Source organism: Nycticebus coucang, chromosome 14 (assembly GCF_027406575.1).
Source record: "Nycticebus coucang isolate mNycCou1 chromosome 14, mNycCou1.pri, whole genome shotgun sequence".
NCBI lineage: Eukaryota > Metazoa > Chordata > Mammalia > Primates > Lorisidae > Nycticebus > Nycticebus coucang.
The window spans coordinates 67,798,828-67,814,775 of NC_069793.1; the positions used below are offsets into that span (position 1 = coordinate 67,798,828).

The window sequence follows — 15,948 nt, forward strand, 5'->3', positions numbered from 1 at the left end:
TTTTTTTTTTTGTAGAGACAGAGTTTTACTTTATTGCCCTCGGTAGAGTGCCGTGGCGTCACACGGCTCACAGCAACCTCCAACTCCTGGGTTTAGGCGATTCTCTTGACTCAGCCTCCCAAATAGCTGGAATTACAGGCGCCCGCCACAACGCCCGGCTATTTTTTCCGGCTATTTTTTTGTTGCAGTTTGGCCGGGGCTGGGTTTGAACCCGCCACCCTTGGCATATGGGGCCGGCGCCCTACTCACTGAGCCACAGGTGCTGCCCTACATTCTCCATTTCTAAAAAATATATTTTTCAACTTTAAAAATAACTTGAGCTAGCAATGTGTGAACATCCAAGTTAAAGAACAATTTCTGAAAAACATGATGTAAAAGTATATGAGTTCTATATATGAGTATTGATAAATGGTGTGCTTGAATACTTGTGTGTAAGTATATTTGAAATGTTCCAGAAATAACCAAAAAAAGAAAAACCCAGTAAAAATATACTTTGGGAAATCACTTTCAACAGGTGTATACCAAGGGAGTCAGGTTTCTGGATAATTCTTCACTCACTTTAGTTTCACTTATCAAGCTATTGCCGGATAAGTAAGTGTAATTGCTTTATAATTAACGTTAAATTCTTTCAAAATTTATAAATAAATGCCCTCTGTTCTCAGCCTCTTTTCCTTCGGTAAGGGGAAACTGCAGACACTGGAGGGCGAGGCTGATGGGCGGATATATAAATAATAACTAATACATATTAATGAAGTGTCCTCTCCCGCCAACCAGGTCCTCATAAAACCTCCCCCGGCTCATGGGGCCCCGCCCCCTCATGAATACGCGGCGCGCTCTGCCCGCCTCGCCCCGCCCTCCAGCCCTGCCCCGCCCCGCCCTCTACTCCTCTCCCTCGCAACGGACTCTTCCTTCAAACGGGAGACAAGATGGCGGCGGCAGGTCCGAGTACTCGGGCCTCCTCTGCAGCGGCGGCGGCGGCTCTGAGTCGGCGGGGCCGGCGGGGCCGCCGTGACGAGATGGCGGCAGCAAAGACTGGAACTGCAGGCGCGGCCTCTGGACCCGCGCTGTTGGTATTACCGCCTCCCTTGCTGCAGCCGCCGCCACCGCCGCGGCCGGAGGTGTCGGGCTGCGCCGGATGCCTGGAGACCCCGGGGGAAGCGGCGGCCCTGCCGTGCGGCCACTCGCTGTGCGGGGGCTGTGCCCGACGCGCCGCCGACGCGGCCGGCCCAGGTTGCCCGCGCTGCCGCGCCCGAGGCCCGGGCTGGGCCCGCCGTCGGGCCCGCGACGACAGCCAGGCCGACGCGGAGGGGCTGGGGGAGCGCGTCCGTCGCAGCCAGCCCGAGCGCTGCCGCCCGCGCCGGGACGGGGGTGCGGCCGCTGCGGGGTCCAGGCCGGAGCAGGAGCCGCGCGCCGCGCCTGCGGAGCCAGGTGGAGCTTCCCCTCCTCCCCTTGGTCGCACCGAGGCCGAGCGAGCCGCGGTCGGGCCTGGTTAGTGGGTGGAGAGTCCCGGGCCCTACTCGAACGGGTGTGGAGAGTTCGTGGGGTTGGAACCCGGGCTCTGCCCAGGTGTAGTGTGTGTTTCCGAATTTTCAACTTCCAAGTGGAAAGTACAGGCACTTTGGATTTGGAGGGGCAGCGAGAGGACCCTGCACCTTACTTGAGTCAGAAGTTTGGAAGCAAACAATTCTGGGAACAAGTTAGGGGCAGGTTGGAATTGATGTGTGGAGGAGGAGGGGCCATGAGGGATAAGAGAAGTGCTTGGTTTAGTGTTGGATAAAGAACTTGGAGTCTTATTGCTTGGAGAGATGTGACTCCTGAGCTTGAACGGGTCAGTGAGGGGTGTGAAGTATCCGGAGTTTAGGGGACAGGTTGAATCTGAGGATATAAGGGAGCTTTTAAAACCCGAGAGCGGAGTAGGTTGGGAGAATGAGCTCATGAGTGCAGCAGTTCTTTTCATGAAATCTTGAAAAATGCATGGTGAGTACAGAGCCTGGTCCATAATTAGGAAGCAATAAGTGACAGCTGTTTATATTTATAATAATACTAGTATTAAGCTCCAGTAGTACCCAACAGAAAAGCTGGGCTGGGTTTTAAAGTTTTGGAAACAAAGATTGGTTGACAGAGGCTGCTTCTATCTCCTTGACATTGTATGTTTCCTACTATCCTGACAATTAAGTGTTGCATGACTCTTGCCTTGAATTTCTTTGCCTTTCTTACCGCTAGCAGCTTGCCACTCCCCTTGGTTTTAGTTGAGATAGAAAATGCCGTGTTTAAAACACAAAACATGACTGGGATACAACTTAACGACTCTTTGGGGGGACACACCCAGTGAACATAACGTTGATTTTAAAAAAATGCTTATTTAGATGGAGATTTTCAAGAAACATAAATCAAGGAGGCCAGATATTTGAATCTTTTATGTTGGGAATTCTGTCATGTGTTATTTTCAATAGAGAATAGGAGGCATTGCTTGTTTATGAAAGTGCAGTCCCTAAAAACTACAGGTTCCAGGATGCAGTCTGTTTTGATTCAGGCAATCAGAGACACCTGACCTGTATCTATCTTACTTTTTATGTTGCTCGTATTCCTTTTAAGCTTCACAACATTCCTATGAGATAGGTATTTTTATTTCCATTTTATAGATGAAACTGAGGTCCAGAGGAGTTAAATAACTTGCCTAAGGGTGAAAACCCAGTTCCATCTGATTCCTGCTCAAATCAGGGTTGAAGACTTCCTCAGATATCATGTATTTTGTGGATGCTGTGTAATGACCTCATATGTTATTTAATTTGCTTCAAATTCTGATATTATGTTCAAATTATATGACAAATATTTTTGTGGTATCCTTATTAGTGATATTGATTATAAGGCCAAATACAATAGAGATTTTTGTTTTCCTTAGCTTGGAATCCATTTTGAAATACCATGTCTGAAATCTGAACTGTGGGAAGGATTATGGCATGATGACTTGTGTAGACTTTTTTTGCAGGAAGAAATTTTTGTTATATCCAGGTGCGGTGGCTCACACCTGTAATCCTAGCGCTCTGGGAGGCCAAGGTGGGTGGATTGCCTGAGCTCAGGAGTTCGAGGGACTTAGAGACCAGCCTGAGCAAGAGTGAGACACATCTCTACTAAAATAGAAAAAAAATTATCCAGGCATTGTGGCAGGCACCTGTAGTCCCAGCTACTTGGGAGGCTGAGGCAGGAGGATTACTTGGGCCTCGGAGTTTGAGGTTGTTTGAGGTTTCTGTGAGCTATGATGGTGCTACAGCACTTTACCCAGGGTGACAGAGTGAGACTGTCAAAAAAAAAAGTATATCCATTGATTAAGGAAAATTATCTAAAATAAAATTCCAAATTAGAATCTATTAAGTCACTTAGTATCCACTAGTTTGTTATGAGGATCATAGTGAAAGATATTTTTCCTAAATATTTTTGGATTATTGAGTATATATGCTTAGATACTTATAAGCCAAATAATTTTAGAAGAATAGAAAAATACTGAGCTGGGCAGCGCCTGTGGCTCAGTCTGGTGGCGGTTTCAAACCCGCCCCGGCCAAATGCAACAAAAAAATAGCCGGGCGTTGTGGCGGGCGCCTGTAGTTCCAGCTACTCAGGAGGCTGAGGCAAAAGAATTGCCTAAGCCCAGGAGTTGGAGGTTGCTATGAGCAGTGTGATGCCATGGCATTCTACCCAGGGCGATAAAGTGAGACTCTTACAAAAAAAAAAAAAAGGAAAGAAAAAGAAAAATATTGAGCAGTGCTTGGGAATTGTCTTTTAGCTTCAGTGCATTGTCTGAATCTCTTGAAGTGATGTACAGTATTTTTTAATTTCAAATTTTAATAGGCAATGCATTTACATGATTCAAATGAAAATGTAAGAAAGTATGTATTGAAGTTTCTCTCTTAGCCTGTACTTCCCATTCCCACCAAAGATTCTTGTTTGTTCATCCAGTTTGTGCATCTGCATGAAAATTTAAGTATACTATATTTTTGCCCTTTCATACAAAAGGTTCTGTAACTTGCTTTTAACATTATGTGATGGAGGCTCGGTGCTGGTAGCTCAGGGAGTAGGGTGCCAGCCACATACACCAAAGCTGATGGGTTCAAGCCTAGCCTGAGCCTGTCAAACAACAATGACAACTGCAACCAAGAAATAGCCAGGCATTGTGGTGGGTGCCTGTAATCTCAGCTACTCGGGAGGCTGAGGCAAGAGAATTGCTTAAACCCAAGAGTTTCAGGTTGCTGTGAGCTGTGACAGCATGGCACTCTACCGAGGGAGACTATAAGATTATAAGACTCTGTCTCAAAAAAAAAAAAAAAAAAAAAATTACACGATGGAATTCTTTCCATATCAGTACATAGAATATTTCTTCATTCTTCTTAAGGAGTATGGACTTTCATTGAATGCATATAGCATAATTCACTTAACTGTCTATTGGTAAACATTTGATTGTTTTCTATCTTTTGCTATATGAATAATCGTTTATGAAATCATTATGTTAATATATATGTGTATTTTTATGGAAAGGTCACGTAGCTTTTACCAGATTCTGAAAGGGTTACAGAAACAAAAAGATTAAGAATCATTGTTTTAATCCACATTCTTCATTCTGCAGAAGAGAAAACTGAAGCAAAGAACGGAGAAGAGTTTATGTAAGTTAACAGTAAATAAACAAGGGCTGAAAGAAACAGCCTAATTTATAGTGAAATGTTCATGTTGGCTTTTAAGAGAGAGAACTAAAAATACTAGTCTTATAAATACTTACAGTCTGCTTTTTTTTTTTTTTCCAGTTTCTGGCTGGGGCTGGGTTTGAACCCACCACCTCCGGTATATGGGGCTGGCATCCTATTCCTTGAGCCACAGGCACCGCCTTTACATTCTGCTTTTATGAATGGGAAACAACAATAGAAAAAGCAATTTTAGGAATATTTATAAGTATATTGTTTAGTGGTATTCTTTTGGTATGGTTAGGTCAGTTGGTAAAGGAAATGTGAGGCCAGCTAATGAAATTTTGTGGTAAATACACTAGTGTTGAAGTGAAATTAAGTTTTAAAAAAATTTTGCTGAAATTCCAGTCTTGGTAGGACATGGTGGCTCATCCCTGTAATCCTAGAGCTCTGGGAGGCTGAGGTGGGAGAATTGCTTGAGGTCAGGAGTTCAAGACCAGCCTGAGCAAAGTAAGACATCTTCTCTACTAAAAATTGAAAAGTTAGCTGGGCATGTGGCAGGTTCCTGTATAGGAGAATAGCTTGAGCCCAGGAATTGGAGGTTGCTATGAGCTAGGCTGAGGTCATGGGCAACAGACTGAGACACTTCTCAAAAAAAAAGTCCAGCCTCTCCTTTTGAATTGCTTTATTTATGAAATAAGAGCTTGTGTTTGTTGAAAATTTGGTTGCACTGGTGACGTTTTTGTTTTTTGCCAGCTTCTTGGTTTGCTTTAAGGTTCTGAACCTTAATGTTTTATTTAATTCTTACAGGCATTCTCAATTTGCTTTTGGATATGATATCAGTTCTTGTTGATCTATGAAATCCCAGGAAGGCTGTTTCAGTGATCATTTCAGGATAAATTCAGACTTCTGCTTCATGTTAAGGATCTGCATCTCATGTATATATCGACATATTAAATATTTGGACCATCTTGAGCAATATTCAGGAATAACTTTATGAGTGGCTACTCTATGCCGGGCACTATTCTGGTTCTTTGGGAAACTTCAACATCTATCTCTCTAATGGAGTTTATATTCTAAATTTAGAGATAGTCCTGGTCTATTGATTTAAAAAAACATATTTACCACACAGGCATACATAGGTAGATTTAAAACTGTATGTTAAAGTTACTCTTAAGTCTCATTTCTTCCCCCTCTAATCCCGTGACACACTAAGCCTTTTAAAAATTTTAAGAATTCATTTAGACTTTTTTTTTTTGCTGTTTTTGGCCAGGGCTGGGTTTGAACCTGCCACCTCTGGCACATGGGGCGCGCCCTACCCCTTTGAGCCACAGGCGCCACCCTCATTTAGACTTTTGATTTGAAATCAGGGATGATTTTTCTGAATTATACAGCACATGAACTTGAAACTAAGACCTTTTTAGTTTTTAGGACAGTTCTTTTTCTTTTATGATGGGTAGTGATTGAAGAGAAAAGCTAGACAAAGGCTGATGAATCGTTTCAGTTGGCAGTTTAATTTTTTTTAATTTGTGCTATTAGAAGTTCATTTCAAAAATTGAACAGATAAAAAACGTTGAATGCTGCTTCATTTATCCCTTCTCTGTATTGTACCTCAACTTCCCTGATCACTTAGGTTTAATATTTATATACTTAAAAAAATTTCCTCTTTTGGGCGGTACCTGTGGCTCAGTGAGTAGGGCGCCGGCCTCATATACCGAGGGTGGTGGGTTCAAACCTAGCCCTGGACAAACTGCAAACAAAAAAATGTGAAAGCAAAAAAATTTCCTCTTTCTGTGAAAAAAAGTAGTTGACAGACAGTGTTTCCTATGTATGTAGTCTGAATTACATTTAGGACTAATGAATAATGAAACCATGTGGTTATAGTGTAAAAGGACAGGAATTTCCCTGGTCTGTAGCATTTCTTTTGATATGTATAAAATGACTCATCCCATTATCCTTAATGGCATGTATTCCAGAATTTTAGAGTGTCATGTGTTATTCCAATGCAAAAAACATTTGCCTTGTGCTGATACGTTTTTTAAAACTTGGTGAGATTACTTCCTCATGTATTCTACCAACGAAGTGTCAGTTTCCATTGAGGCAGTAGCTCTAGTCTATAGAATTCAGCAGTAAGAACTGGTGAGGTATTTGTTCATTCCTGTTTCCACTCCCTCCCTGTCTAACTTCTAGTTAATCTTGGAAGAGTTACTCACCGTGAATTCACTTATATCTGAGTTTGAGTATATGATGTAGGATATGTTTGTCAGGTGTTGTTCCACTAATTCAATGAACATTGGTGGGGGGGGGGGCGCACTCTGCAAGATGATGCAATTAAAAAAAAGAGGAATGAGACATGGTCGCTATTCTTTACGACTCCAAGTTGGGGAAATACACGCTCAAGTAACAACACAAAGTGTTAAGTCTGGCAGATGCTTAATGCTAGCAGTTTAGGAACCTGGATGGAACCGGAGGAAAGTATTTGAAATGTTATGTTGAAGAAATTTAGAATTTATCAGGTGAGGGAGGAGGGTATATTCATTCCAGACAAAAGAGCCTGCATGTATAAAGGCATGAAGGTGCTTGAGATATTAACTGGCAATAAGTTAAAACGGGAGTGTGGGAGCGGAGTGAGGAAAGAGTAGAAAAGAGACTGGAGATGGCAGATCAGGAAGGGCATTATGTATGTCATGCTAGAAGAACTTTATCTGCTAGACAGTGTGGAACCCTTAAAGATTTTTAAGTAGTGAAATGTATTGTCATAATGTAACTTAGAAAGACAATACATATTTAGTTGCAGGAGGAAAGATGGAAGTAGAAACTGGAGGGAGGGAGTCCAGTTGAGAAATTATTTTAGTAGTTTAGGCAATAGATGAAGGGGGCTAGAGTGTTGGCTGTGTTACCTTCTGTCATTTATTAATTTAGTAGTCTTTTGAGGGTCTTCTCTATGCTGGGGACTAGAGCTGCAAATAGAGGTAAAGCATGATTCTGTCTCAAACAGTAGTTGAGAAGATTGGTATGTAAACATGTAGTTGAAATGTGGTATAATAAATGTGATAACTGTTAGGCAAGATACAATTATAGAAGGCAATATGATATGTGTGTATCTAGTAGAACCTCTGTAACTTGATCACTGAAGTCGACAAAGTCGACATAAAGAACTAGGCCTACTATACCGATCTGAGCATGTACTTTACTTTCTTTTTTTTAAGGCAAGCATGCAACAAAGTTTATTGAGGAAGAGAGACAAGTTTACAGAGTAAGAAAGTTTACAAAGCAGGATACATACACCACAAACAGCGAACAGGCCTCCATTGCCAGGGAAAGTAGGCAAAGAGGCCTACTTTACTTTCTTGTACAGCTTTTATTAGAGAATATCATATGAAATCATACGTACATAAAATGTGGTAAAATCATACATAGAGTATCGTAAAATCAGTACATTTACTGCTTTCTCATGGTTTATCATTCTTTCTGAAAAAAGAGTCAATCTTGGTCTGTTTCTTATTCTTATTTCAAACATAAATGGAGAAAATACTCTCAAGATTGGCTGGACCATTCATCCTATCTGGGCATTTTTCCACAGTAGATGACTTCAATTGCATTGTCAGATGCCTGACATCTTTTTTTGGAGTCTCTGCAATTTATGTGTCATTCTTACTTTTTTCACTTTATCAGGTGCTTCGTGCACTTTTACACTGATATGTTCTTTGGTCAAGATTGCTTGGAAAATTAGTTCTGGGTCAGGTTCATTACAGGTTTCCACTTCATCATTGTAATAAAACTTTAAAAATCTACTCCTTTGAATTCTGCCACGGGAGATGGATTGTCCAATGTGGCCAAAACATTGTGCTTTTGGATTGTGACAAATCCAGCTGTCTCAGAACACTTTTCTGTTGTTTCTGGAGAACTTTATTCTAAGCAGAACTGATCCAAAGGACAGCATCAGAGCTATCCTTTTAACTGATGCAGCAGATGAAATTGCTTCCATAGGTGGATCACAAGTTGGTGTTTTAGTAATGATCCACTGCAGGAGCTGGGCTCATTAGTGCGTATTAACTGTTTTGATAATGCTTTGGTCAAGAGGTTTTATTTTTGAGGCCATGTCTGAAGGTAGAAATTTCAGGTCACATTTGTGAGACTCACTTGTGGATGGCTAGGACAGTTGTCTATTGTCAGTAGAATAGACCATTTCTTCGTTTCTTGGTTAATACCCTAACCCATTCCTCATATGGGATACTACCAGTCATTCATACACATTTGTTTGATCTCCAAGTGGTTGTCAGATTCTTGAATGCCTATGCCTTTGCCGATTTACCAATCTGCAAGGGCTTTAGTTTGTTTCCGGTTGAGCCAATGTAAAGCAGAACTGTGAAATGTTCTTTGGAAAGTTTTCTTCTTTTAACATTTGTCACCCCTTGTGACCATGCTCCTGTCAGGCATCACCTTGTAAAAGAGTCTACACTGGTTATCATTGAAGATGTCATCATCTTTGAAGCCTTTGGCTAAGTCCAGGAACTTTTTGGTGAGCTCTTCCACAACTTCTATTGGAACTTCATTGGATTCACTACACACATTTTCTGGGAGAGCTCGTGTTGCAGTTTAAATTTCTTTTTTTTTTTTTGTAGAGACAGAGTCTTACTTTACTGCCCTCGGTAGAGTGCCGTGGCGTCACACAGCTCACAGCAACCTCCAGCTCTTGGGCTTATGTGATTCTCTTGCCTCAGCCTCCTGAGCAGCTGAGACTACAGGCGCCCGCCACAATGCCCAGCTATTTTATTGTTGCAGTTCAGCCGGGGCTGGGTTTGAACCCACCACCCTCGGTATATGGGGCCGGCGCCCTACTCACTGAGCCACAGGTGCCGCCCCCAGTTTAAATTTCTTGAGCCAACCACTTGATGCTTAGAAATATGCCCCAAATTCCTGTGAGACTTTTTAAACAACTTCTTATATCACCAGCCTGGAGATTTGGGTGTTAACTGCCCTCATTCGAACCAGCTAAAAGTGGCTTCATTGACTTCATCAAGGGAAATATTTCTTCTTTTCTGCTCCAGGGCTCTGCTCTCCTTACCATCTCTCTCCAAGTACTCATGTTTACATTTTCGTTTGTTGCTAACTATGGTCTTGCTAACACGAAAATGCTTGCTGTCTTTGGCTGCTGCTTTCCAGAAAATGTAGAAGATCAACCTTTTCCTTCATTGCCAGCTCTTTGAGTTCTTTCCTTTTGGTCATTATGTTTTATTAACTGTAAAATTTTTTACAGTAATAGTAATTATAGGATGCACCTACAATTCAAACAAGTTCTTCACCTTGAAAAAAACTTCTGCAACATATGATAAACAATAGGACATTAGGCCTAATCCAACACATGGTAATAATAAAATGTGAAAAAATAAGTTAATATTAAAAAAATAATAACAACTAAGGAACAAAGTCCACACCTTCGACCCGTTCAACTGGTCAAGTTTTAGAGGGTAAATTAGTATTGTGCGTCACAGGCTAAGTGCTAAAGTTACAACTTACAGATATAGAGGTCAGTCTTCCATCAAGTACATGTGCATGTCTGGTCTATGAAAATTATGTCACCTGAAGAAAGTGATTAATATAGACAGATGGCGAACTTTGGAGGTTCTATTTTTTTTTCCTTTTTTTTTTTTTTTATTGTTGGGGATTCATTGAGGGTACAATAAGCCAGGTTACACTGATTGCAATTGTTAGGTAAAGTCCCTCTTGCAATCATGTCTTGCCCCCATAAAGTGACGCACACCAAGGCCCCACCCCCCTCCCTTCGTCCCTCTTTCTGCTCCCCCCCCATAACCTTAATTGTCATTAATTGTCCTCATATCAAAATTGAGTACATAGGATTCATGCTTCTCCATTCATGTGATGCTTTACTAAGAATAATGTCTTCCACTTCCATCCAGGTTAATACAAACGATGTAAAGTCTCCATTTTTTTAATGGCTGAATAGTATTCCATGGTGTACATATACCACAGCTTGTTAATCCATTCCTGGGTTGGTGGGCATTTAGGCTGTTTCCACATTTTGGCCATTAAATTGAGCTGCCATAAACAGTCTAGGGCAAGTATCCTATGATAAAAGGATTTTTTTTCCTTCTGGGTAGATGCCTAGAAATGGGATTGCAGGATCAAATGGGAGGTCTAGCTTGAGTGCTTTGAGGTTTCTCCATACTTCCTACCAAAAAGATCGTACTAGTTTGCAGTCCCACCGGGAGTGTAAAAGTGTTTCCTTCTCTCCACATCCATGCCAGCATCTGCAGTTTTGAGATTTTGTGACGTGGGGCATTCTCACTGGGGTTAGATGATATCTCAGGGTGGTTTTTTTTTGTAGAGACATAGAGTTTCACTTTATTGCCCTTGGTAGAGTGCCATGGCGTCACACGGCTCACAGCAACCTCCAACTCCTGGGCTTAGGCGATTCTCCTGCCTCAGCCTCCTGAGTAGCTGGGACTACAGGCGCCCACCACAACACCCGGCTATTTTTTGGTTGCAGTTTGGCCGGGGCCGGGTTTGAACCCACCACCCTCGGCATATGGGGCTGGCGCCCTACTCACTGAGCCACAGGTGCCACCCGTCTCAGGGTGGTTTTGATTTGCATTTCTCTGATAGGGATGATGAGCATTTTTCATATGTTTGTTAGCCATTCATCTGCCTTCTTTAAAGAAGGTTCTACTCATGTCTCTTGCCCATTGATCTATGGGATTGTTGGCTTTTTTCATGTGGATTAATTTGAGTTCTCTATGGATCCTAGTTATCAAGCTCTTGTCTGATTCAAAATATGCAAATATCCTTTCCCGTTGTGTAGGTTGTCTATTTGCTTTGGTTGTTGTCTCCTTTTCAGTTTAATTAAGTCCCAGTTGTTTATTTTTGTTGTTGTTGCAGTTGCCATGGCAGTCTTTATGAAGTCTTTCCCCAGGCCAATATCTTCCAGTGTTTTTCCTATGTTTTCTTTGAGGATTTTTATTGTTTCATGCCTTAGATTTAAGTCCTTTATCCATCTTGAATTAATTTTTGTGAGTGGGGAAAGGTGTGGGTCCAGTTTCAGTCTTTTACATGTGGATATCCATTGTATCCACACCATTTATTGGATAGGGAGTCTTTCCCCCAATGTATGTTCTTGATTGGTTTATCAAAGATTAGGTGGTTGTAAGATGTTAGTTTCGTTTCCTGGTTTTCTGTTCGATTCCAAGTGTCTATGTCTTTATTTTTGTGGCAGTACCATGTTGTCTTGACCACTGTGGTTTTGTAGTACAGCCTAAAATACAGTATGGTGATGCCCCCAGCCTTGTTTTTATTACTAAGAACTGTCATAATTATATAGGGTCTTTTCTGGTTCCATACAAAATGCAGAATCATTTTTTCCAAATCTTGAAAGTATGATGTTGGTATCTTAATAGGGATGGCACTGAATAGGTAGATTGCTTTGGGAAGTATAGACATTTTAACGATTTTGATTCTTCCCATCCATGAGCATGGTATGTTCTTCCATTTGTTAATATCCTCTGCTATTTCCTTTCTTAGGATTTCATAATTTTTTTTATAGAGATCCTTCACCTCCTTTGTTAGGTATATTCCTAGGTATTTCATTTTCTTTGAAGCTATGGTGAAGGGAGTTGTGTCCTTAAATAGCCTCTATCTTGACTGTTATTGGCATATACAAAGGCTACTGACTTTTTGGACATTGGTTTTATATCCTGAGACATTATTGTATTTTTTGATGACTTCCAGGAGTCTTGTTGTTGAGTCTTTGGGATTCTCTAAGTATAAGATCATGTCATCAGCAAAGAGGGAGAGTTTGACCACCTCTGCTCCCGTGTGGATTCCCTTTATTTCCTTGTCTTGCCTAATTGTATTGGCTAGAACTTCCAGCACTACATTGAATAGTAATGGTGACAGAGGGCATCCTTGTCTGGTTCCAGTTCTAAGAGGAAAAGCTTTCAATTTTACTCCATTCACTAAAATATTGGCTGTGGGTTTCTCATAGATAGGTTCAATCAGTTTCAGAAATGTGCCACCTATGCCTATACTCTTCAGTGTTCTAATTAGAAAAGGATGCTGGATTTTATCGAATGCTTTTTCCGCATCTATTGAGAGGATCACATGGTCTTTATTTTTGCCTCTGTTAATATGGTGGATAACGTCAGTGGACCTGCGTATGTTAAACGGATAACGTTAATGGACCTACTTGATCATGATGTATGACTTTTTTGATGATAAGCTATAATCTATTGGCTAGGATTTTGTTGAGAATTTTTACATCTATATTCATGAGTGAAATCGGTCTGAAATTCTCCTTTTTAAAAAGTTGGGTCTTTTTCTGGTTTTGGTATCAGGGTGATGTTTGCTTCATACAATGAGTTGGGGAAGATTCCTTCCTCCTCAATTTTTTGGAATAATTTCTGCAGTACAGGAATAAGCTCTTCCTGGAAGGTTTGACAGAATTCTGGTGTGAAGCCATCTGGACCAGGGCATTTTTTTGTTGGAAGCTTTTTTATTGTTTCTTTAATCTCAGTGCATGAAATTGATCTATTCAGGAGCTCTATTTCTTCCTGGCTAAGTCTAGGGAGAGGGCGTGATTCCCAATATTGACCCATTTCCTTCGCATTGTCAAATTTCTGGGCATAGAATTTCTGGTAGTATTCAGAGATGATCTCTTGTGTCTCTGTGGGATCAGTTGTTATTTCCCCTTTATCATTTCTGATTGAGTTTACTGGAGATTTTACTTTTCTGTTTCTAGTTAGTCTGGCCAAAGGTAAATTATCTATTTTATTTACTTTTTTCAAAGACCCAACTCCTTGTTTCATTAATTTTCTGAATGATTCTTTTGTTTTCCATTTCATTGATCTCTGATTCAATTTTGGACATTTCTTTTCTTCTGCTGGGTTTAGACTTAGATTGTTTTTCTTTTTCCAATTCCATAAGGTGGCTTGTGAGTTTGTTGATGTGCTGTTTTTGAAACGTAGGGATCTAAAGCGATAAATTTTCCTCTCAAAACTACCTTTGCAGTATCACACAGGTTTTGGTAGCTTATGTGTTCATTGTTGTTATGCTCAAGGAAGTTATTAATTTCCTGTTTTATTTCTTCCTGCACCCATCTGTCATTCAACAGAAAGTTGTTTAATTTCAATGCCTTTGTGTGAGGTTGAACATTTTTGTTGGAGTTGAGTTCCACTTTTAGTGCCTTGTGATCTGAGAAGATACAAGGTAAAATTTCAATTCTTTTGATTCTGTTGAGGTTTGTTTTGTGGCCTAGGATATGATCAATTTTTGGAGAATGTTTCATGGGGCGATGAGAAGAATGTATATTCTTTATCTCTGGGATGAAGTGTTCTATATGTGTCTATCAAGCCCAGTTTTTCTAGGGTCTCATTTAAGTCCCTTATATCTTTGTTTAATTTCTGTTTAGAGGATCTGTCCAGCAAAGTCCCCTGTTATCATGCTGCTCAGACTGAGTAAAGTCTGTTTCAAGAATCTGGGAGCATTTAAGTTGGGTGCATAAATATTTAGAATTGAAACATCCTCTTGTTGTATTTTTCCCTTGACCAATATAAAGTGAACATCTTTGTCTTTTTTTACTTTAGTTGCTTTAAATCCACATGTATCTGAAAATAAGATTGCAACTCCTCTTTTCTTCTAAATTCCATTTGCCTGAAAAATTGTCTTCCAACTCTTGACTCGGAGTTTTAATTTGTCTTTTGAAGCTAGGTGTGTTTCCTGCAGACAGCAAATGGATGGCTTGCACTTTTTAATCCAGTCAGCCAATCTATGTCTCTTCAGTGAAGAATTCAAGCCATTAACATTTATTGAGATAATTGATAAGTGTGGTAATGTTCTATTCATCTTATTTTGTAAGAGTCCATTGCTTAGTTCTAGCTTTTGCATCAATGCGGAAGTTAGGTTCTGTCCTGTAATTTCTGAGTTCTTACTTTGCTGTAGATTCATTGTGATGGTCAGTGTATAGAACAGGTTGAAGTACTTCCTATAGAGCTGGTCATGTTGTGGTAAATTTCCTCAATGTTTGTATATCAGTAAATGATTTAATTTCTCCGTCAATTTTAAAGGTTAGCTTAGCAGGATATAGAATTCTGGGATGGAAATTGTTCTGTTTAAGTAGATCAAAGGTAGATGGTAGATGACCATTGTTTTCTTGCTTGGAAAGTTTCATTAGAGAAGTCTGCAGTCATTCTGATGGATTTGCCCCTGTAGGTCAACTGGTGCTTACTCCTGGCAGCTTGCAGAATCTTTTCTTTTTTCTTGACTTTGGACAGGTTCATCACAATGTGTCTTGGAGAAGCTCGGTTAGAGTTGAGGCGACCTGGGGTCTGATATCGCTCTGAAAGGAGCGTGTCAGAATCTTTGGTGATATTTGGGAAATTTTCTTTTATAATATTCTCTAGTATGGTTTCCATTCCGCTGGGGCATTCTTCTTCTCCTTCTGGGATTCCTATAACTCGTATGTTGAAGCGCTTCATGAAGTCTCATAATTCTGTCAGTGACCATTCTGCTTCCTCTCTCTTCTTTTCTGCCTCTACCTCCGAAATTCTTTCTTCTGCACGGTCTAACCTGTTGCTGATACTTTCTATTGCATCTTTAAATTCCCTAATTGACTGCTTCAGTTCGTTCTGCTCTGCTATATCCTTTCTATATTCTTCATATCATTCATCTCTCATTTGATTCTGTTTTTGGATTTCCTTTTGGTTATTTTCCACTTTATTATCAGTTTCCTTCATTGTTTCCATGATTTCCTTCATTGTTTCCATCATGTGTATTCTAAATTCCTTTTCTGTCATTCCTAACATTTCTTTATAGGTGGAATCCTCTGCAGTTGCTACCTCATGGTCCTTTGGAGGGGTTGTTCTGGACTGGTTCTTCATGTTGCCAGGAGTTTTCTGCTGATTCTTCCTCATAAGTGATTTCTTTTATCTGTTTCCTTGCCCTAATTTTCCTTTCACTTCCTCTTGCTCTTTAAGTTGCCATGCCTGTGGACTAGGGTTTTGATGAGTCCTTTTAGTATAGGACCAGCAGGATGAAAAGGTTGAAGAGCAAGAAGGGATAAAAGAAAGAAAAGAAAAAAGAGAAAGGAGAGGGGGTGGATAGAAGGGAATATTGACAAAAAGAAGAGAGGCACAGAAAGAGGTAGACAGAACAATATAAGTATACAGTAGGGTACTTTGACATAATGTTAGAAAAAAACCAACCTCTGAGGGTGCTGGGTTAGGTGGTTCCCTTGAGGTCAGCAGCTCTTTGCTAGTCTGATTGG

The 15,948-nt window shown here is 40.6% G+C and overlaps 1 protein-coding gene across 1 annotated transcript in view; it reads left to right on the top strand.

The window, feature by feature from the left end:
* Positions 1–926: 926 nt before the first annotated feature.
* RNF169 (ring finger protein 169) overlaps positions 927–15,948 on the top strand; it is a 112,420-nt gene continuing 97,398 nt past the window's right edge. Inside the window, exon 1 of the mRNA XM_053560119.1 lies at positions 927–1,428. Coding sequence (XP_053416094.1) covers positions 927–1,428 — 502 coding nt within the window. The remainder of the gene's footprint in view (positions 1,429–15,948) is intronic.